The 22,850-nt window shown below is 34.1% G+C and overlaps 1 protein-coding gene across 2 annotated transcripts in view; it reads left to right on the top strand.

The window, feature by feature from the left end:
- Positions 1–344: 344 nt before the first annotated feature.
- The window catches only part of LOC132562144 (disks large homolog 2-like), a 200,188-nt gene continuing 177,682 nt past the window's right edge, over positions 345–22,850 (top strand). Inside the window, exons 1-2 of one of the 2 annotated variants that reach the window (XM_060226871.1) lie at positions 345–560; positions 9,036–9,167. In XM_060226871.1, the coding sequence (XP_060082854.1) occupies positions 542–560; positions 9,036–9,167 (151 nt within the window). In that variant the 5' untranslated portion in view covers positions 345–541. The remainder of the gene's footprint in view (positions 561–9,035; positions 9,168–22,850) is intronic. The other variant, XM_060226873.1, reaches the window with a different exon arrangement.

Raw genomic sequence — 22,850 nt, 5'->3', positions numbered from 1 at the left:
AATTTTCTGTGTAGTCAGTATTATGTCGTAAGCGTTCAGATATATACATGATGGATGAGAATCGGGCACTTGTTTACCCACGGGATCCCTGTGGAAGTGGGGAGAATTCATTTCAATATCATTTTAAATAATCATAATTTTTCTGGATAATTTGATATCTAGAATATTTGAACTCGTCATGTTTAATTTAAAATCAATATATTTGCCTTATTTTACATACTTTGTTATCAGAGAAAGTATAGAACTTTAAGATAAAACTTCGGCGAACATAACGCAAACGATTTCCCTGGGTGTCACGTGATCATAATAGGTTTTACGTAGCCGCCATCTTTGTAGTTCCTGTTTGGAGAGGGACTTTCCTGAACCACTTCAGCCGCTGGATACACGATCAACTTGACAGTTTGCATCATCAAACGAGCTTGAGGTCGCTGGGTAGCAACCATTAGGAGTTGTTGCTTGGCTTCTTTTCCTCTGATTTCGTAGCTAACGCCTCGTTTCTGGTTTTTGGGTGTGAGCTGGTTTCACTACAAAACCTGCAGTCATGCCGGTTAGAAAACAAGGTAAAAACCTTCACAACACACTTGACATATCACAGATTATGCATTGATGCTAACTGGTTGTGGGTTTATATTCCAAATAGCAATTTATGATATATAAAATAATATTTTTAGAAACATATTATATTAGTCCCATGTACATTTGTATCCAAATCGTGTAACACGACTGAAAAAATTTGAAAATCCCTCCACTTCTCTTCTAGGAATGAGCAATTATTTCGTTACTCCATGGGTCATGTTAGATTAAAAAAAGAAAGAAATTGATTTTAAATGAGTTCTTTCCATCGTGTAAATAAGGCATTTGGTATTTTATTTGCCTATTGCAAGAGCAAAGGTATTGGACGTGGAAGGGAAGTAATCGATATATCTTGAGACGTTTAATATTAAGTACTTACCAGTACAGTGTTCAAATATTGAATTATGTTATTTGTCTTGCGTGTAAGCACAACATAAAATTCCATAGACAAAAATTAGTTCATGAGGAATTCATAATGTTTACATGTTCTCCATAGACCATTAGAATGTAACTTTTCCGGATTGACAAGACCAGAAAAGCTACATATCAGACCAAGTGATACACTGCCATCTGACAGTTTGTTATCTTACACAAATGATGTTTGCTCCTTTGAGAAAAATGCTGATGTATGTTATTTGTCAGTAAGGCCACAAATTTTTTAACTTAATTTTGAAAATGTATCGTAAAATGTTACATGTATTTGAAATGAACCTCTCAAACTGACAACTGACTCTTCTTTTTTAATGTATTGAAGTTGGCATAAAAACGATTGCATCTTTGTGCTTTATATATAGATATATATAGTTTATATATGTGGTTTGTGATTAACACAATTTTAACAACAGTGTATTGCTCAGAAGACTTGAAAATGTGTTTAAATGTTTTACTAATATTTAAGGTTACCGACTGATTTTTCCCCATTCACTGTCTGCCCAAGAATGTAAGCTAAGGTAATATCATTTTCATCTGACATGCCTCAATATCTCAAGATTGTTAACAGATTGTGGACATCTTTGGAAATGAAAGGAAAAGAAAACAAAAGTGAGAGCTTTTTCTCATCAGCCCATTATGTTTTGCATCATGATATAGTTGTTGTTCAATGTAGTGATTTTTGGGACTCAGATGATGAATGTCATTTCTTTTGGACAAAAACAAATTTAGAGATCCTGCTGTGTCTCTTAGTCTAAGTTATTCTGACATTCGATGGACTATTTACATCAGCTTGGAGGAAATGGACATCAAAACTATAAAACCATATGAAATGTCCTTTTCACATGCTTTGCATATTGCACATGGATTAAAAAGTCTGTTCTATTTTTGGGGAAACATATGTTGCAAAGTGGAATTATTGTCTGGATGAATGTTTTTCTGTTTTTGAATTTGATTCATGTTTAAGAGTGAAAGTGAAATTTGCATGCATCAAATGTTTCTCAATAAACTAACTTTAACCACCACAGGTCAATAGTTCTGATGAATTTCTCATGAATTGCCATTGGTATCAGTTTACACCATAAATTCTTTGTTAGGACTTTTTTTTCAAAAAAGGCTGATTTTGAAATTAAGGGAAATTTTGATATGTTTTGTCCTGCTTAATCAGTATCTATAAAGTCACTAACTGTGATCAGGACCTGTGCCAACCTCTAACTCACCTGTGTGATTTTGTCTTAACAGACATTTATATCATTGGGTGATATTTTGATCTATTACCTTTAGGTAGCCCTTCCCACTTTATACCGTGTGATTTTATATATCTAGAGTATACAACTGATATATAAAATTATTGGTCAGAAATTCTGATTTGTCGCTTTTGTTGGCTGCACCCCAAACTCAGCTGTGTGATTTTATCAAGAATATACAAGTATGTGGTAAAATTCTGATCTGTTACCTGTGTTGGCCCCTCCCCTACCTCACATGTTCAATATTATTGGTCAATATTACCTTTAATTGACCCTGCCCCCTTTTTACCTGTGACATTTTGTATATCTAGAATACACAACAGATATATAAAATAATTGGTCAGAAATTCTGATCTGTAACTTACGTTAGCCCCTCCCCTACCTCACCTGTGTGATAAATCAAAAGTATAAAATTGATGTGTAAAATTATTGGTCAAGAATTTGATCTTTCACCTTTTAGTTGGCTCATCTCCTACCTCACCTGTGTCAAATTGTCTACCAACAAATGCAGAGCATTTTCAGGGCTCTCGATCTGCCAGATTTGGGGCCAATATCGGCCCCATTCCCAATGCAAAATAGTATCTTTTTTTCCCAAATTTAGACCCCAAGTTTTCCCAATTTTAAGGAAAACACAGCTATTTTCCCAATTCTAAGGGCCCCGGCCCCTAGTCCCAAAATGGAGTGTGAGAGCCCTGATTATGTACACTGGCTTGTCAGTATCTTTGATAGGTTTGTTTTCCTTCTTCCCATTTTTTTTAAGAACAAAGGAATTATATATATACTAGAAAACAATAGAGATGTAATTATGTCTGTTCTGATGTAGTACCAATATACAGGTATGTTATTTATCTGTACTGTCCATAAATATAAAATAGTACATGCTATGTAAATTATAGTATATTTTAATTACTAGGGCTGTCACAGGTACAACGTTTTGGGCCCTGGTACCCGACCTTCAGTACCTGACCTGTATCTGGGTTCCTGACTGTTATCTGACATTATGATAAAACATAGTGTTACCTGCTTGAAAAGGGCTCGTAACTGCGGGGAAGAAATAAAAATCAACCAAAATTTTAAAAAATGAACACAATGCTTTACTGACAATATGATTGTTTTCCTTCCTTTATACCTATCAACTGTTTTGTAATGTAAACCATCTTGAGACCGATTGCTCAATGATTTTAACACAAATGGCATTGGGTCAAAAATTGACAAAATGTGTCCGTCTAGCTTACTGCAAATATGGTAGGATGGTACAGGAAGTAAAGTGGGATTGAGACATTACTATATTTAAGTTATCGTGCTCGGCAATACATTGTAGGAATAACACTAGTTTCAAAAGTTTCAGTCTGGAATCAAAACACACTGAAATAACGTTGTTTAATAACGAGAAATTCGGGAATCCTCGCATGTTATCCATGGTCATAGGGTAAAGTCCAGTACACAACTCTGCTATGTATACACATGTGTTTGACGGTTCCTAAAATGAAATACAGTTGAGAAATGCAACAAACAGATTAAGTGTCATCTCAATGAATAAAAACAGAACAAATGAATGAAATATTGTATTACTTTAATTATCAGAACTGTATACACAGACGGAAGACAGAATTTTTCCTATTCTGACGGGGTACCTGAGTACACATTTTGGTTATTTCTTAAACCCGACCCGTATACAGGTACTCCAGTACTTTTACAGCCCTATTAATAATCATTTTTCTTTATTAGGGTAATTTGATATTGAATTGTTTACCGGATTCCAGCGACTGTTTATCAAGCATACATCAAAATCAGTGAACAGAAATCTTAATAAATTTAATTATTTCATTAGATATTAAATCAATAAACAAAATGTAAAATTTTTAAGTTATGAAGCAATATGATGACACATGAGAAGGAATATGTAATACATAGTTTCAATATATGTCATACGACATATATGACAGCTCAAAGCTGTATATGAACATATTGTAAAACACAAGTACTGGTATAAATTAAGGGAATATGTAGCACAGGTTTGTATGATTAGCATATTATTGAAGTAAATATATATTTGATACAAATTTACATATTTTATACATATATTAAATGAATAGCTCGGATATTAACTTTGTATTTATATCCTGAGAGGCAATCTGAGCATGATCATGTAGGTGGCTGTAGGAGTGACGAGCATTTCCGCTATACACGATATTCTGTCTATCAAACTTGTTGCAAAGACACGTCACTTGAATTTGTAAATTTGTCACGATAGTGATGGATGGGTAACATGTGATAGATGTTACCATCTTACCATTTCTGATACATAAAAAAAAAACATGCAACTTGGGTATTCTCACAATTATAATCACTGCAGATAATAAGATATGGTGTTGTTAAATTCAAACATAACTAATCATGTTTTAGGAGTTTGACAAGAGATTTTCGAGTGAATTTAACTTGCTTATAATGAAAATATTTTTGATATTTTTTTCTCCCAATGTAATAATTCCAACCATCACTGTCACATTCTACAATATTATGTTCATCTTTGTGAATGTTGCTATTTTCTATAGATCTAGCAAATGTGAAAAATAAAGTGATGCCTTATCACACACTTGGCTGAAATATTACAATCTGCAGTATGTTTACAAGTAAGTTCATTTTTCAGGTGCAAACCTCATATTTTAGAGTTAAGAATTGTGAAGAGATCCATGAAGGAGTTATTCTTTAGAATTGATACTTTCTAAAAATAGTTAAAAGGAAGTCCTGAAAAAGTGCAAGAACTTTAAACCATGCATATAAAGTCATATTTTTTTCCTTAAATCGTCTCCAAACATCTGTTATCTTCCAAGTGTTGAGTGTTGGGGTTGCAGCGTGCAGTCTGATTTATTTAAAGATATAAATTTCTGGTGTTTTGTTCTTGTCAGAATCCGATGATCAATCTACTTGCAAGTCCAGATTCCTGTACTCAGAAAATTTTTTGGAAAAGAATTACATTGTGGGAACCATTGTTTTTGGCTACAAAGTTGAAAAGAAATTATGAATATGAATCGTAGAATATCACTGATGATTCTTTACTTTATTTTTACAGTTGAAGTCATCTTTTACCAACATATGTGTCTAGCGATGCTTTGAAAGCAGTGTCAGTTTTGATAGGTTATTTGGATGTTCTATACACAAACTATACACCAAAATTTCAACAGGTTATGGTTGTGGGAGACCCTATTTTGTATAGGTTTGAGTATACTAACTACTGTAAGATATTTCATTAATGTAACAATTTGTGAGGTTTATCTCAATCTGAATCTAAAATATCACCAGGCATGGGAAGATTTCAGCAGCTAGGATTCAGGTTGATATCAATATCCTGTCTAATATGTTTACTGAACAGTACTTGAGATTTATAGATTATCAGCTATGATAGTGACATATTCATGATACGACAGGCAGTAAAATATGTATGACAGGCAATTTAAAAAAGGGAAATGAATGAGGGTTTTGTCTCTAGTGATAAATATTTCGAAATCTGTCCATCTTCATATCAAAATATTAGGTAAAGGTCGGCTTTGATCTGCGGAAGTATGGATATGGCTGAAATACACATCAAACAGCTATATCCAGGCATCCGTAACTAATTCCTTCATAATATCCTGTTAGGACAGACATAAACATTTGTTGGTTTGAGTTTTAAGTCTTGCTGTGTTGCAGGAGTTTACACCCATAATGTTTTCTCATTTGTTTATTAGCAAACATATTACCTATTTGTATGAAGTGTGATCTTCTTGATTGCTATGGTCTTTTTGTGAGGGAAAACATGAAATTTCAGTGCATTTTTGACAGTGATCAAGATTTCCTATAATTTATTTATGTACCTAACATCTATAAACATTGGAAGTTGGCATTTATATATTGAACTGGTTTTTGGCCAATGTCAGTTTTTAAGGGAATACTTTGTGTCTTTTGGAAAGTATGTTACATTCCCCATTGGTAGGTAGATACAGGTCACAGATTGTGTACAACACCAATCAGGAAAAGATAAAAGAATTGAAGAAAATTAATTTTTCTTATGGAGTAAAGTTGATGGATACTTTAGAATTGGCAAGAACTCCTTTAGAATATTCAAATTATCAAATTGCTCTGAAAGTGGATGTTTATTTCGTTGCACCATGAAAAATTTGAAGTATTTATACAAGTGTTATGGGTACTAAACCACTTTTACAAACAATTAATTTACTTGGCCTAAAAACATAATATTTATCAAGGATATTCGTATGACTGCCTGCATCCATTTGTCTATGATAAATGTGGTATAAAGTCTAGATGATCCTATGAAAAATACATGATACAGTGTGTAAGTAAAGTGATCCTGATGCTCCTATGAGAAATATGTATATGATGCCAGGTATGTTAAGGCTGACCTAGTTACCTGTGTGTGGTATGTGGTTACTCATCCATGACCAAGGTATGTGTACATCCGTCCATCAATTACCTGCTTACTCATGATAAGTGTAAACAGCAACCCATTCATAATCAGCTTAGGTAGTCATATACACAGAAACTGAGTAGGTTTGGGATGTAGGTGTTGTAACTGTAAACAATATAGACTTGGTAAACAAAAAAACAGCTGCAAGAGAAAAATGTGCAAAATGATATGGAAAGAATAAAATTAGCTTGCATTTATTTGGGGAATGGTTGGATACATTTCACCCTGATATGAAAAATTATTATTCTTTTATTGTATATAATAGGTTCTTCTGTTGTTCTGTGTATTATATATAGTCTTATCTCTATCTAACAGAAATATTGCAATGTACTGTTTTGAAGTTAAAAATAACTTCATATTTCATCAAATTTTAAATATCTTTGTCAGTTAAAATTTGTTGAATTTTGAGAAATTATTTGATCATGATTAGGACATGGATGTCAAGATCTTCATTTTTTTCACTAAAGTGATAGTTTTCAAATTATAAGTCATTGATTTTTCCTTTGGTTTTGTGTAAAGGTGTGTATCTCTGACCCTTTAATCCCATGTACATGAAAAGATTTATCGCTTTATGATGGCAAATCGGTTTATGATGGCAACTGTTTACAAACCAAACAGTAGATAGGGAGATACACTGCAGTGATAAATCTACAAGGGAGTCCTGAGTTCCATGTCCTGAATCCCAAGTCCAGGAGCCCTGTACTCAAAGAATTTTGATGGCAAATGTTTACAAATCTAAGAGTAGATGGGGACATTCACAGCAGTGATAAATCTACAAGGGAGTCCTGAGTCCCAAGTCCTGAATCTTGAGTCCTAGAATCCTGTAGTCATAGAATTTTGATGGGATTCAAAAGAATTTCTGGAAATACTCCAACAATTTTACATTGTGGGACCCATTGTTTTTAGCAGTAAAGTCTCATAAAAATGAATTGTACATTGATCATTGACACTGTACCTTTTCCAAATAATTACATACATGTGTATGATATTAATTATACTACATGTAATTAAGTTAAATAACAAAAGTAGGGCTGGTACAACAATAAATTGACAAAACATGACATTTCACACCTTTCCACTGTATTAGCTTGTGATGTGCATATGGTAACAGTTATCTGAGGTCATGGAAGGTTATCAAATGATGACATCATAATAGTAAATAAAAGGGGACATAACTGTTTTAAAAATGTAGAAAGTATTATCTATAAATGGGTTCTCAAATCAGGCTATAGAAAGAGTTGTATTACCTTTTATTTGGTCTCTCTTTGAACCTAGTTGGCACCAGCTGATTTGAACGTAGATGAAATGATTTTTCATACAAAGTTTGTTCTCTGTTAAAAAAATATGTTAAAGGAAGTGTTCATTGTCTTCAACATAGAAATTTTATGTATTGGTATAAAAAGTCAATTTAGGACTCCTGCCCATGTTCAGATTACTGTTAATGATCAAATTCCATCTTGTGGATGAAAACAAATTACAAACATTTTATTACTTGTGATGCCCTGCACTGTCCACTGTCAATTATTTAGGAAAACCTTTCAGATTTAAAGTTAAATATATCTTATATATCTTTCCAGTTATTGTACTTTATTAGTGTCTGTGAAAGACACATTTACTCATAGCCCCTTAATGTGTAAAAAAAATGCCTTGTTCACTTAAGTTAGTGATGGAAATAGTATTACCGGGTAAGCTATTTGTTTGGCAATGTGATTTGAATTGCAAGTTGGAAATACAACTAGGGTTGAACATTATTAACTGGAATTTGACAGAACAATTGAAAAGTTTCAAATTATTCAAGGATTCATCTTAGCACATGTGGTTGTCATTCTTGGATCAAAATCTAGTATATTTTCATGTTATAATAAGCAATACTGACATGGAGTTTTTTAAAGATATCATTCAGTTTAAAGAAATTCATTAAAAAATCTCTTTAAGTGTTTATAAATACAAGTAAAGTTCCATAAAATAAGAATGTTGCATCTACAAAGCCTTTCACTGATGTTGTCGTTACCGAAACAGATTGCAGTTACGAAAGAGGAGTGATAGTGCAAGTGCTTATTGACAAATTTGTTTAGCGTGTTTGTAGATATAGTTAATGAAAATGAACGTTTGTCAAAAATGCACTTAAACCAATTGACTGTCAAACCTAAACTGTTTGATTAAATTTGCTGTCATTGTTGTCATAATGTGAATTTGTCAAATACAAGAAGTACCATTTATTTTACGAACAAATTGTTTAAAGACAATGTCGTTGAGTATTTTCTGTGACATTTTAAAGATGGATAAATTTGAGAAATAAAAATACTGTTCTATCGTTACAGATGCCCATCGAGCCCTGGAGCTCCTGGAAGACTACCACACTCGACTTACTAAGCCCCAGGATAAGCAGCTTAAGATGGCCATCGAACGTGTCATCCGTATCTTCAAAAGTCGACTCTTCCAGGCCCTTTTAGGTAGGTGACAGTGACTGTATAGGGTTTTAGATATGTTTTGTATCCTGTGATAAGCCTGCAAGATTTCCATGCAAAGGAGATGGGCTTATTATAGGAAAGTGAAATTGTATTTCTTAGTATTTTTAACTCACCTGCCTGAAGGTTTTTAAGTGATGAATGCCATTGTGTTTAGTTCACTCGGGATCAACAGTTTCCTTCAAACAATTTTTTCTTCAGGAAGAAAGACCAAAGGTGTTTATATTTGGCCTATATATAGCATGGTAGGAAAAAGGCTACCAAATTTGTTAAAATGACAGAACTTTACCTGCTTTCACAGTCACAGGGGTCAGATGTGTGAAATTTTAAACATGATATCTTATAATTGTATGAAATCATATTATGGTGTAGGGCTCTTGATCTGCCAGATTTGGGGCCAATATTCCCAATGAAAAATTTTTTTCCCCCAATTTAGACCCCAAGTTTTCCCAATTCTAAGGAAAACGCCACTATATTTTCCAATTCTAAGGGCCCCGGGCCCCAGTTCCAAAGTGGGGTGTCAGAGCCCTGTGGTGGACTCCTAAGCAATCAGTTGTGGTCGGAATAAAATGACTTAAATGTATGATGTTGGATAAGAGCCTGTTGCAACATTGTTTATACAAAATGATCCAAATTAGGAATAATATCATCATGGTCCTTTTGTATGTTTCTGTATTTAAACAGCCATGGTACAGGTGTATGTGAAACCATGAGACGAAAAGGTTACCAAGTTTGACAAATTACATCCTGAAAAGGATTCACAAACAGTAACATTTATCGCACAGAATTTATATAACACACGGGTGTGTAGCAATGTTTCTAGGGATTCAGATTTTTTGCCTATCATAGGTCGGTTCTTGTTACATCATTTCCCGATCATATCAATTGGAAAACTTTATTTGTGGTTTTGATAACAACCCTGATATGCATAGGAAAGACTTATTTTCAGAATGTTTCATCATCATGTGGTCACTCACACATAACAATCGTGGCAAGGATTTAAAACCGATTTTAATATTTGAATTGTGCTAGCCAATTAAAAAACATAAAGCACTGAACTTACATGTTCCTAGCGGCACTCCACAGGTAAGTGGGTTTACCTATTGTTCAGAAGTCGGTGAGGAGTGAAAAATTAGCCAATAAGACAGTGACGACGTTAATGTATAGTGCATCCAAGTGCGATGCAAGGACCCTGAAGGCATGAAGCCACAGTCCTTTTTTTATTAACAACTGATTTACCTGTGTATTTTTTGATAGTTATTGAAATGAAGTGATATTAAGGGTTGCCCATGTGAAAATAAGTGAAATTATCAGGTAAAATAGAATGTTAAGGGAAAAAATCAGGGTTTCAAGAAAATGTGATATTAACAGGAAAACGACATCAGCCTATGTGATATTAAGTGGTCCTCACAAAAAATATACCCCTTTCCTTTGAACTCCTTTGGGAACCTAAATACTAATACAATCCTAAGTAATCACTGAAATTTGCTTCTTGTTTTAATGTTACTATCAGGGATTGAATATTTAGGTTCTTTTCTAGTCATAGTGCCCAATTACAACAATTCATTGCTTTTACTTTTTTTTCATATCTTTTTGTACTGGCCTTTTTTTATGTCATTTTTAACAGCAAAGCAAGAAATACATTATATGTATTTATACCATTCATGGAACAAAAAAAAAAAAAAAAGAACAGAAAAAGTGTAAGAAGGTGGAAAAAGACTAGCTTTGATATGTAGTTGTGCCATTTAAACAAATTGAATCGCTAAGTTTCTGCCAGCTGATATCAGCTGTGGTTATGTATATGTCAAAGTAAAGCATTATTACTTTTTTTTAATCTCTAGGTATGATGCTAAGTAAGAAATGATTTGATTTGCCATATCTTTTTGAACTGTGGTACATAAAGGTCTGCATTTCCATTTCTTCTTTTACCACTATGCAAAAAGATGAAAAAAATTCATATGTTTATGTTAGGCTCTTGTCAGCCATCATAAGATTGTTTCGTATCTAGAATGAAAAAATATGGCATTACAGAACAGCAGTTGTGATGAGCCTTGACAAAAGACAGGTTTTATCTGTTTCTTAAAATGGTGGACAGCTCTGATGAGCCTTAAACAACAGACAGGTTTTATCTGTATAATAAAATGGAGGACAGCTCTGATGAGCCTTACACAAAAGACAGGTTTTATCTGTATAATAAAATGGAGGACAGTTTTGATGAACCTTGAAAACAGACAGGTTTTATCTGTATAATAAAATGGAGGACAGTTGTGATGAACCTTGAAAACAGACAGGTTTTATCTGTATAATAAAATGGAGGACAGTTGTGATGAACCTTGAAAACAGACAGGTTTTATCTGTATAATAAAATGGTGGACAGCTGTGATGAACTTTGAACAACAGACAGGTTTTATCTGTATAATAAAATGGAGGACAGTTGTGATGAACCTTGAAAACAGACAGGTTTTATCTGTATAATAAAATGGTGGACAGCTGTGATGAACTTTGAACAAAAGACAGGTTTTATCTGTATAATAAAATGGAGGACAGCTGTGATGAACTTTGAAAACAGACAGGTTTTATCTGTATAATAAAATGGAGGACAGTTGTGATGAACCTTGAAAACAGACAGGTTTTATCTGTATAATAAAATGGAGGACAGCTGTGATGAACCTTGAAAACAGACAGGTTTTATCTGTATAATAAAATGGAGGACAGTTGTGATGAACCTTGGAAACAGACAGGTTTTATCTGTATAATAAAATGGAGGACAGTTGTGATGAACCTAAAACAACAGACAGGTTTTATCTGTATAATAAAATGGAGGACAGTTGTGATGAACCTTGAAAACAGACAGGTTTTATCTGTATAATAAAATGGAGGACAGTTGTGATGAACCTAAAACAACAGACAGGTTTTATCTGTATAATAAAATGGAGGACAGTTGTGATGAACCTTGGAAACAGACAGGTTTTATCTGTATAATAAAATGGAGGACAGTTGTGATGAACCTTGAAAACAGACAGGTTTTATCTGTATAATAAAATGGAGGACAGTTGTGATGAACCTTGGAAACAGACAGGTTTTATCTGTATAATAAAATGGAGGACAGTTGTGATGAACTTTAGACAAAAGACAGGTTTTATCTGTATAATAAAATGGAGGACATCTGTGATGAACCTGACATTTTAAGTCTTAGTCTGACAGAAAAAAAAAATTCCTTCAAACTTATCAGCCTTGAGAACTGTTAATGATTGTTAATAGTAATTTGTACAAGGTGTACTTTCTGTATACATATGTACTTATTAGCCCTTGTATTGACCTGTAACCCATTATTGTAGAACTCTCATACAACTAAAACAGTAGTTAAAAAAACATTCGTCTTGGTTCCAATACTTTTTGTTATGGGTTTTGAATGTCAATATAATGACCAGGAAGCTATATTAATGAAACTTAATTTTGAAAATTTGAAGTGAAAATCATAAAATGTATGAAGGAAGACATTTATTAAGTATTTACTTCCTTTAAGCTGACAGGTCTGGCACATGGATGTTGTAGAGCTCTGTAAATGGTGATTGCTTTTCATAATCAATAACTAGGTTGACCTTGGCAAAGACAATGTCTCTTTTTGACACTTGTACTTTTACAATGACAAAAGCAGCTCTTATCGTCATGTATTTTCTGTTATCTTGGCGATTTAGTTGTCATAGGATGTTGACAAGTACTTTATTTTACCTGTTTATGTCACATCGTTTTGTAAACGTGTCTGGAGAAGTGTGTCAGATATTTCTGAGTTGGCACCGGTGTGTCTGACTCATTTGGGCAGTCTAATGACGTGTGCAACCCAATTTGATGTCAAGTTGTCCTGATGTTTGCTTTCCGTAATTTTGGTTCTGACACCTAAAATGCTTGATGTCATTACAGTACCTTATAGAAGGTCAACTGGTCCTAATGCTCGTTTCCAATTTGCTCTGGTAGTGACACCTGTATGTCTAAAACATTATACAATATATCTAGTAACATGTGCCATTAATTCAATCAAAGGTTTATCTTCACAGGAATGATATCGGGGATTTCACCCATATTTTTGATGAATACAACAAAAATTACATCAAAGTTTTTATATCTTCCATCTTGTAAAACCTTTAAATTTTTTAATAATCTTGATAAGTTTCAGTTGTTGAGTGAAGCACCACCAAACTTTCAAGGATTTTTTTTTTCCAGAGAGTTCTGATTGCTCTTAGTTCGTTAAACTGTTAAAACTGTCCTCTTTAACGAAAAAAAACCCCAAAAAAGTTTGTTAAACTGTTAAAACTGTCCTCTTTAACGAAAAAAACCCCCCAAAAAGTTCATATATTACAAATCTGTTTGTGTGATAAATGTTGGATGTTTTTTATGATGTAGGAAACATTAACAGGCAAAGTGTGACATATATGGCTCCGACTGTGACAATTCATTAACATTAGGTTGCAGTGTGCACTTTGAGGTGCAACCTGTACTTTAAGGAAGATAACAATGACTTTTGTCCTTTTCCAATAACCATTCTTGTTGGCAGTTTCTGTGGATAAAGCATTAATCCCTATATACCCCCTGTCAAGCTAATCCTTAAATCTACTGCATATATCATATAGCACCTACTGTTGAACATACGTTTATATCCGCTGCACGGAAAGATGTTTCATATTGCAGATCGATTGAACAAAATTTGAATTGCATTATTTTAAAATCAAACTTGTTGGAGAGAATGAGTTTGGCTGTGTGAGAGTTGTGATAGATGGGCCTTTGAATAATTGATGGAAGAGGAAGGCTGCGCCTCAGATCAAATTAGGAGAAACATGCATGTCTCACACGGCTTGTGTGTCAAAGGTTTGCATGTCTTGGAGGGTATTATGTCAACAGGATGCTTGTATTGCCTTTTAAAGCTTCTCTGTCAACATCAGGATAGATTTTGAGCTATAGCATTAGACACGTTTGCATTTTTCCATCATTGGACGCCCAGTTATGCTACAGTTGGCTAGGAATTTTTACATCATTGTTTTTAAAGTGTCTTTGATACTAGCCAGTTTATTTCAATTACAGCTTCCATATCTGTGTTGAAAAGTCACTCCAAGGTTCTTGTGAATCTAGATTGCTTGTCATATATATCAAGACATAAGACACTTGAGTGAATAGCACCTTTCAATGCAAATATAGAGTTAGATAAAGTAGAACAATATTATGAATTCAATTTCATCATCCAGCTGTTTCATTCTTCTAGGAGTCGTCATGTCTGTGCGAACGTTTTTGATTGCCATGTAAATGTGGCTTCTCTATATGATATCATCAATTTAAATAGATTGCCAATCATATGTACATGTACACACCTGTAGTGTCCATGTTAAGAGAATGCTCGTTTGTTGCATTTAGTGTTATGATATCTCTGTCAGCAGAATTTTTCTTTATGACTTCCATTGTAAATGTTTGTCATATAAGGCTTATACTTGTAGCTTTATTGCTTGCTGAAGATGAGTTTTAATAGTCTTTGTCAATTGAATGTTTTGCAGCTGCTGATAATGCTGCTGCATATCTTCCAGTAGCTAGGAGGCTTGTCATGTATAGGACTTCGGTTTTGCATAGTACTTTGGTATCTGGAATTCTCCAGAGAATTTCATTTTCATTGCTTGCTATAGGCCTTCATATGTGGTGTCTTTGTCTAAAGGATGTCTGTCAGAAAGCTTTGTTCATAAAATAAAGGTATTGCGATTACGAATCCAGGACAAGTCATCAATCAACATCAGAGATGTAAAGATCTTCTAGCTCCATGTCCTGGACTGCAAAATTTTTAGCTTGAGCGACTGAAATTTACAGGCTCACTAGCCCGAGACTGTTAACTTTCTGTGGACATTTTTTTCCCCGAGCAGACACTAAAGAATTTATGATAGTTTCTAATCATTACATCTAGTACATATGACTTTTAGTTTTCTTCTATCATAAATTGATATTCAATATTATCGAAGTTTATTTTTTTAAATTACACCTTGATATACAAGGTCCTGTCTGCTTAGTGAAAGTAAAATAATTTGACATATTTAAATGAAATTAATCAGAAGATAATACTAACTGTCAATCGTCATCAAATCAATACTTGTTATATGATATAAGAATCTTGATGAAGATTTGAATTTTATTAATGCAAAAGTCTGCAGTTAAAAGTTAAAAGTAGAGGCAGCCAGGTTTATTTATAATGTACTCATTCAAACTGCTGGAGCCAGAATCTGCACATTTTTCCAATTTTTTTCTTTGATTTTCAGTAGCTGATGTTTTTTCTTTTAAATGATACAAATTGGTTTTTTTCATCATAAAGATACATGTAAGCTTGGCTTCCAAATTAATCTGTTAATCAATAAAATATCTACATATATCTTTGATACTTCACATAGTATTGCAAATATTTGGGGCTAGCAGGATATTCTTTCTGGTTATTGGATTGTAGTAGGTAACTAGCCCAGGGCTAATCGAATTGAAAAAATCTTTTTACATCCCTGAACATACAAATGTTAAATTTCATGGTTTAGTTTGGAAAAAGAAAACCAATTGATTTTTTGTCCTATTTATAATATTTGAATGGTTATTAATGTACATGTGTTTACAGAATCACTGACAGAATCTGCAGCTGTGCTGATACTGGCTGTGTCAACATAATGAAGCACTTTGCTTGCCTCGATTACAAGCAACCTTTTTAAAAACTTTACAGTGCACTACATACTGCTTAATTGGCTATTGTAAACAAAGAATATATATTAGGCATTTAAAAAATACTGTCTGTTGCTGCCTTTATATCACCTAGAAGCTGTACATGTGTTCCCTAAAAGCTATTGTCTACAGATTTCATAGAGTTTATCCTCAACCTATGGTGTTAACATGTCACAGTTGATTCAATATTCAAGGACCTGTTCCCATTATTTCTATTTTGATGCTTGAAGTCGTCAAGTGATGGACACATTGGTAACACAGGGTTTCTATTGTTGCAAGTTGATGACAATTATGAGGAAGTTTTACGGTTGTCATAGTGATCTCATTGAGAAATATTCAATTTCTTTGTGCTATATGAAGCTTGATGTGTTTGATACTCATTAGTTTGTCTGTTGTTTCTGTTGTAGACCTTGTTCTCATCAGAGAATGTGAAATTACATGCAAAGAGTATTCTTTAAATGAATACTGTAAAAAAATTTTCAATGGGTGCTGCTTTTATCCATTAAAAAAACATATTATAGGTTTCATTCTTGATGTAAAATTCCATGGTTTTTTGTTGAAACTTTAGAAAAAACCATGGAAATTTTGACGGCTGAACATGTTTTATCTGATATATATTTTCAGATAAATTGTGTCTGCGAGAGTGACATCATGTCTTTTTTATTAAACATGTATGGTTTAATGCCAGATCTTTGTTTTTCGGTCATTTTAATGATACAGTGACATACATATCGATTCTTAGAAGTATAGATGAGGCCTGGCTTCGTTGACTTCTCTGTTTAGTGTTACAACAGATGGTCAAACTATTGTACTACTGACTTACAAAATGATTCCTGTCTAGTAGGGGTACCATAAGTAGATAAACCTTGACTTATATTCCGTTGAAACCTATGTGCACTAACTAGTAGCAATACTGACAGCAGCCATTAACTTGGTGCCACATACATTGAGATATCATTACTGGGAGGAATTGCTAGTTTACCAAAAAGTTGTACTGCTGTCAGCAGGGGACCGCCTTGGATATTTAGTATAATTATGTTATGTGTGAAAATCTTGTGACCAATAATTGGTCTTTATACCCATTGTCACAATAAATTTTGTATGACATGGAAGAAATAAATAACATGGTGCGCAACAATTTCGTAGAAATGGTTGCCATTGCAAATTACACAAATGCAAAACAAGACAGGTTTAAGCTAGTTTGGGGGTGTTGTCTGATGTCTTTCCATGAATTACAATAAAATAATGTAAAGGTTGTTATTTTCAATAAGTTCCAATTTTCAATTTTTAAGGATGAAATAAGTTTGTGAAAAAAATACATACATTGAAAAATAAAGTTAATAAAGAATTGTCATAGTCTGTTTCTTGTTGTCCAAGACAATTTTGGCATTTTTTGCTTTTGGTAAAACAAGCATTTTGAATGATTGAAAAAAACCAATCTGTTTGATAACTTTGTTGTTCTTTGTAAAATGGATGATTATTGGACTAAATGTTTAATTTATTGACGTAAAATTCTCGGCCATAGATTAAAGAAGTAGAATGATGTCAATAAATCCCTTTGCTAAGCTTGAGTCTTGAGGACAGAATTTCCCATGATACGGTAGTCACTCTGAGCTTTGAGCTTTGTTGGTTGCCTTATGTCTTGGTTCCAATCAGTTTCCAGAGCTTGAGCTTGAGCTTAAGGACAGAATTTCCCATGATACGGTAGTCGCTATGAGCTTTTAGCCTTGTTGGTTGTCCAACTTCCTGGTTCCAATCAGTTTCTAGAGCTTGATGACAGAATTTCCCATGGTACAGTAGTTGTTTTTAGCTTTGATGGTTTTTCTATTAGTCCTGGTTCCGTTGAATTCCGAGAGCTGTGGAAGTTGAAAATTCCCATGATAGCCTTTCTATTGTATACCTACTGCCATGCTTCCCTTCACAGGCTAAACATTAAACCAACTATTCAACAGTAACGATAGATAATTTATCTTTGATCGTTATGAAGTAGTGGGAACAGGTTGCTTCTCTGTCATTGAGCTTTTAAAATTGATCACATTTTGTATTAATAAGTATCTCATAGTCAGAATGATTACTGCAAATTGTCAGCAGGAGAGTACAGAAAGTCAGTTATTGGATTTTTTTCATGTAGAAATTACCTTGTCTGTATTGACCACTAAAAACAGCTTTGTTTGATCATTGCATGACTAGCAAGCAATTATGTCTAGTGTATTGTGATGTACTGTGATCCAGGAAAACATTCATCTATAACAGGCAGGATTTGTCCAAGAGTTTTCTACTAAGCATTCACAGATTGTGTAGTTTGTCATTGAGTTTTATAGTCGGTTATCACACAACAGTGGAGAAAAAAACACTGTAGAAGATGGCTTTTACAGGTCATGTGGTTTGTCTCAGGTTTTTTTGGTAAAATTTCATAAGAGGGTTGTTACAATACAAGTTTTGTGTTAAGTTCTCTAGACTTTTTTGCTGAATGTCACAAAACACTTCAGAGGCTGTGACAGCTTGTGTGGTTTGTCTCATGGATTTTTCCCCCTAGGATTTGCCTGAATGTCACAGAACATTCAAGAATTTGTCAATTGGTATTCAGATATCACAGAACACTCAGGAGAAAGGTTGCAACAGGTAGCATGGTTTGACTCCAGACAGAATAGTCAAAAAGAAGGTTGCATCACAAAACTCTCAACAGGAAGATTGTGTATCACAAAACTCTCAACAGGAAGGTTGTGTATCACAAAACTCTCAAGGGGAAGGTTGTGTATCACCAAACCCTCAAGGGGAAGGGTGTGTATCACAAAACTCTCAAGGGGAAGGTTGTCTATCACAGAACCCTCAAGGGGAAGGTTGTCTATCACAGAACCCTCAAGGGGAAGGTTGTGTATCAAAAAAACCCTCAAGGGCAGGGTTTTCCATAATTTTGTTAGTAGTAGGCTGTTTAGTGAAAGTAGGAGGCTGGCCTGCCGTGTACGTGTAGTCGTGTACGTGTAGTCGTGGACAGAACATTATTACGGAACTGGATTGGTGTAGGCGGCAAAATGATCAAAGTAGCCGGTCAAATTGGCTGGCGACCGGCTCTTATGGAAAACCCTGCAAGGGGAAGGTTGTGTATAACAAAACCCTCAAGGGGAAGGTTGTGTATAACAAAACCCTGCAAGGGGAAGGTTGTGTATAACAAAACCCTCAAGGGGAAGGTTGTGTATAACAAAACCCTCAAGGGGAAGGTTGCAACAGATTTTGTATCACAAAACTTTCAAGGGGAAGGTTGAGTATCATAGAACCCTCAATTGGAAAGTTGCAACAGATTTTGTATCACTGAAGTCTCAAGGGTAAAGTTGTGAATCACAAAGGACCCCAGAGAAAGGTTGTAACAGGTGATGCATGGAAAAACTCTTGAGAGGAAGTTTGTATATCACAGAGAGCCAAAGAGGAAGGTTGCATAAATAGCTTGGTTTGTGTCCAGATTGTGTTTGACTATCATAGAACAATCACGAGGAATGTTACAACAGGTTTGGTATCACAGAATGCTCAATAGGAAGGTTGAGTATCACAGAATGCTCAATAGGAAGGTTGAGTATCACAGAATGCTCAATAGGAAGGTTGAGTATCACAGAATGCTCAATAGGAAGGTTGAGTATCACAGAATGCTCAATAGGAAGGTTGAGTATCACAGAATGCTCAATAGGAAGGCTGTGTATTATAGGACTCTCAGATGGAAGGTTGAGTATCACAGAATGCTCAATAGGAAGGCTGTGTATTATAGGACTCTCAGATGGAAGGTTGAGTATCACAGAATGCTCAATAGGAAGGCTGTGTATTACAGGACTCTCAGATGGAAGGTTGAGTATCACAGAATGCTCAATAGGAAGGCTGTGTATTATAGGACTCTCAGATGGAAGGTTGAGTATCACAGAATGCTCAATAGGAAGGCTGTGTATTATAGAACTTTCAAATGGAAGGTTGAGTATCACAGAATGCTCAATAGGAAGGTTGCAACAAGTTGTTTATCACTGAATGCTCAAAAGGAAAGTTGCAACAGGTTGTGCGGTTTCCTTAAGAATGGCACCAATTTTAACTCCTATATGCTTGATGCAGGTGTTTAATTCCATTTGTAATGATCTTAACAGTGCTGTTGGTTTCTCTAAAAATAAGCCCAATACATCACCACCCACATTTCCTGTGGATTGTGTTTGGTATAGACTGTCACACACAATGATCAAATGAATCACTAAATTGGCGTTAATGATGCTGAGATGTAAAGGTCTGGATTTAAGTAACGAACCACAAATAAAATTAAATAAAAACTGTGATTATTTATTACAAGCTGGGGATAGAAGCGTTACTGAACAAATAACAAGTTTATCATTTAGACAATGACATCTACCAACTTGGTGAGTCAGCAAGATGTTACCATTCTGTTTTATCCTTGGATATCAATGAAGATTTTGTCCTTGAATAAAGTCATTTGTGTTAAGATGATGAATGGATTTCACTAAAACTTCATGCAGCAGTTTTCCAGTGTACCCCTAACAATGAATATTTTAAGGAGAGTTCTTGAAAATTTGGGAGTAAAAGTCTTGAATTTCAGCATTTTGAGAGGGTTTTACCAACATTCAGGGGAAAAGGGGATTACTGCTTTAGAGCATTAGCTGGATGTGATGTAACTGGTTTTATGATGAAATCAAAGCGTTGTGGGTGCAACATATTTATAACAAAACCAAGGGACTGTGGTCACAATGTTGATGGTGCAGCCTGTTGTTATGAAACCCTGGAGTTGGCCGTGTATATTTGGAACAATAATCGTAACTATTGATCTTTCAAGCCTTGGCTATGGAATGTGGAAATAATGACAGTTTTTATGTACTCATGTAATTTAGAAAATAAATGTCTGATAAGTTATTGAAAAGTTGATTATATGGCCATCTGGGTCTTTAGAGCTCATGATTGTGATATTGGTTTTATGGAGAATATGTCAGTTTTCAAGACCCTGATGTACTCCCAGGAGTTTCAAGCTTGTTGTTGATGCTGATGGAATGGGCGAGGCTATAGGATAGCTTTGTCTTGTTGTAAATAAAGTTATAAAAAACTATTTTATACTCTCCAACGTGAAGATATCTTTCGAGAAAGACAAAGAATAATGTTCAACACTAATTTTCATTAGGATTTATTACATATTTGCCGATGAAAGATAAAGAAATATTTCATTGGTAAAAGGGTTATTTTACCCTATTGAAAAATAACACTTCTTTTTTATTTTTCACTAAATAATACTTTTGCAGACTTCTGCCAATGAAAAGAGAGAACAGAAATCTGATAAAATCAACCAATCATAAAGCCTGTTACAAAAACCAGAAAACCATCTGAAGGGGTTGTTTACTTGTGACATGACCTTCATTTCTATGGTAAACATTCATTTCCATGAAAGTAAGCAAAGGATGCAACACAGATTACGTTATCAGGGACCAAATCTAATCCCCAACCAAATGTCTTGAATGTGGAGCTGACATTTTAAGGGGAATCATGTCATCAACAGCATCAGTTGTAGGTTGCCGCCATATTTTCAGCTGCTTAGTAACTTGTCACAGGTTAAACTTGCTTTGAATATTTTACTACAAATTTGATCTCATAGTGACATGAATAAGTAACATTTTCAAAATGAACTATATTTTGTCATGTACTGTGAAGTTATAATGAGTGAATAATGTCCATAAAAAGCCTTGTTTTCATCTGAATATATTTCTGACTGGCTTGTTTATATAGCTTTTTGATGAGAAAAAGGCATTTTTTGGTAGTCAATTGTTAAAACAATTCTGCTTTTCGATTGAACGATTTGTAATAGTTTTTCGCGAAATAATTTTGCACGGCTGATAATTCGATGCTGTCCTAGCTTTGGCTAGTTTAGAGGTACTTAAATTTCATGCATGTCTGTGGACTGGTGTCCTTAATTGTATAAAGCCATAACAGATATTTTCAGAGATTTTCACTCACTGTAGAAATGTTACTGAGCTGTGTATAGAGTGAAATTAGATTTGCCATGATATCACCAACTATACAGTTATTATAAAGAACTTCTATGTACTGAAGGATAGATTTTTTGTCTTGCATTAAAAGAGGAAGAAATGATAATGGCTTCCCTCACTGCATGCACAAATCAATATGGAGTCTCTTCACAAAGTTTTGATGGCCATCAATTCATCTTTGATCTAGATTCATTGCCAAATTAGTGTTTGAAGAATATATTTTTCTAAAACATTTTGCTGTGGCTATGTCAGAATTTACCACAATGTGCAATTAATCTTTTACATATTCACCTATAAATGACTTTGTATGACAAAATTTTTCAATTTAAATTTTGGAAGTATGTGATTGGCTGGTTCTAAGCAAATCTTAAAACTTCGTCTTCATAGAAAAGCATTAGAGTTATTGAAATGAAAGATGGTCGAGTTTCGTAAAATTGGAGAAAGATGAACTGTAATGAAGGAATGTTGGTGATACTTGGGTCAATTAAGTCTGATTATCATAATGAAATTGTAATTACAGATCTATCAGTAATGTATACCATAGATTAAGACATGGACGTGATGATGGTAGTTCTTTTTGGGATGATAAAAATGTAGCACTGTCGATACCTAATGAAAAACCAGTTATTTATATTGTTGTACCAAAGAATTTTCTTGAATATGCGAATTTATCAGGTCTTTCAGTAAGTGTACGTTAATGTTTTACATGGCTAATTATGAAAATGTTAACTGTAAATTCTTTGGCTGTTGTGTAATATAGTTCTTATACCATGGTAACATGGCTGAATTGTACTTCTTTCATTCCCTGTAAATTTTACAAAATGTTTTCTTTTGTGAAAGGTTAATATTATTGTTTGTTCCAAGTCATCTCATTTCATTGTTCAAGTTTATAGTAGTCTGAAAAAATGGTAGCAATGAAACATTT

This window comes from Ylistrum balloti, unplaced genomic scaffold (genome assembly GCF_031769215.1).
Source record: "Ylistrum balloti isolate Yb309-2 unplaced genomic scaffold, AGI_CSIRO_Ybal_v1 Utg371356, whole genome shotgun sequence".
Lineage (NCBI taxonomy): Eukaryota > Metazoa > Mollusca > Bivalvia > Pectinida > Pectinidae > Ylistrum > Ylistrum balloti.
This window is presented reverse-complemented; position numbering and strand designations above follow the sequence as displayed.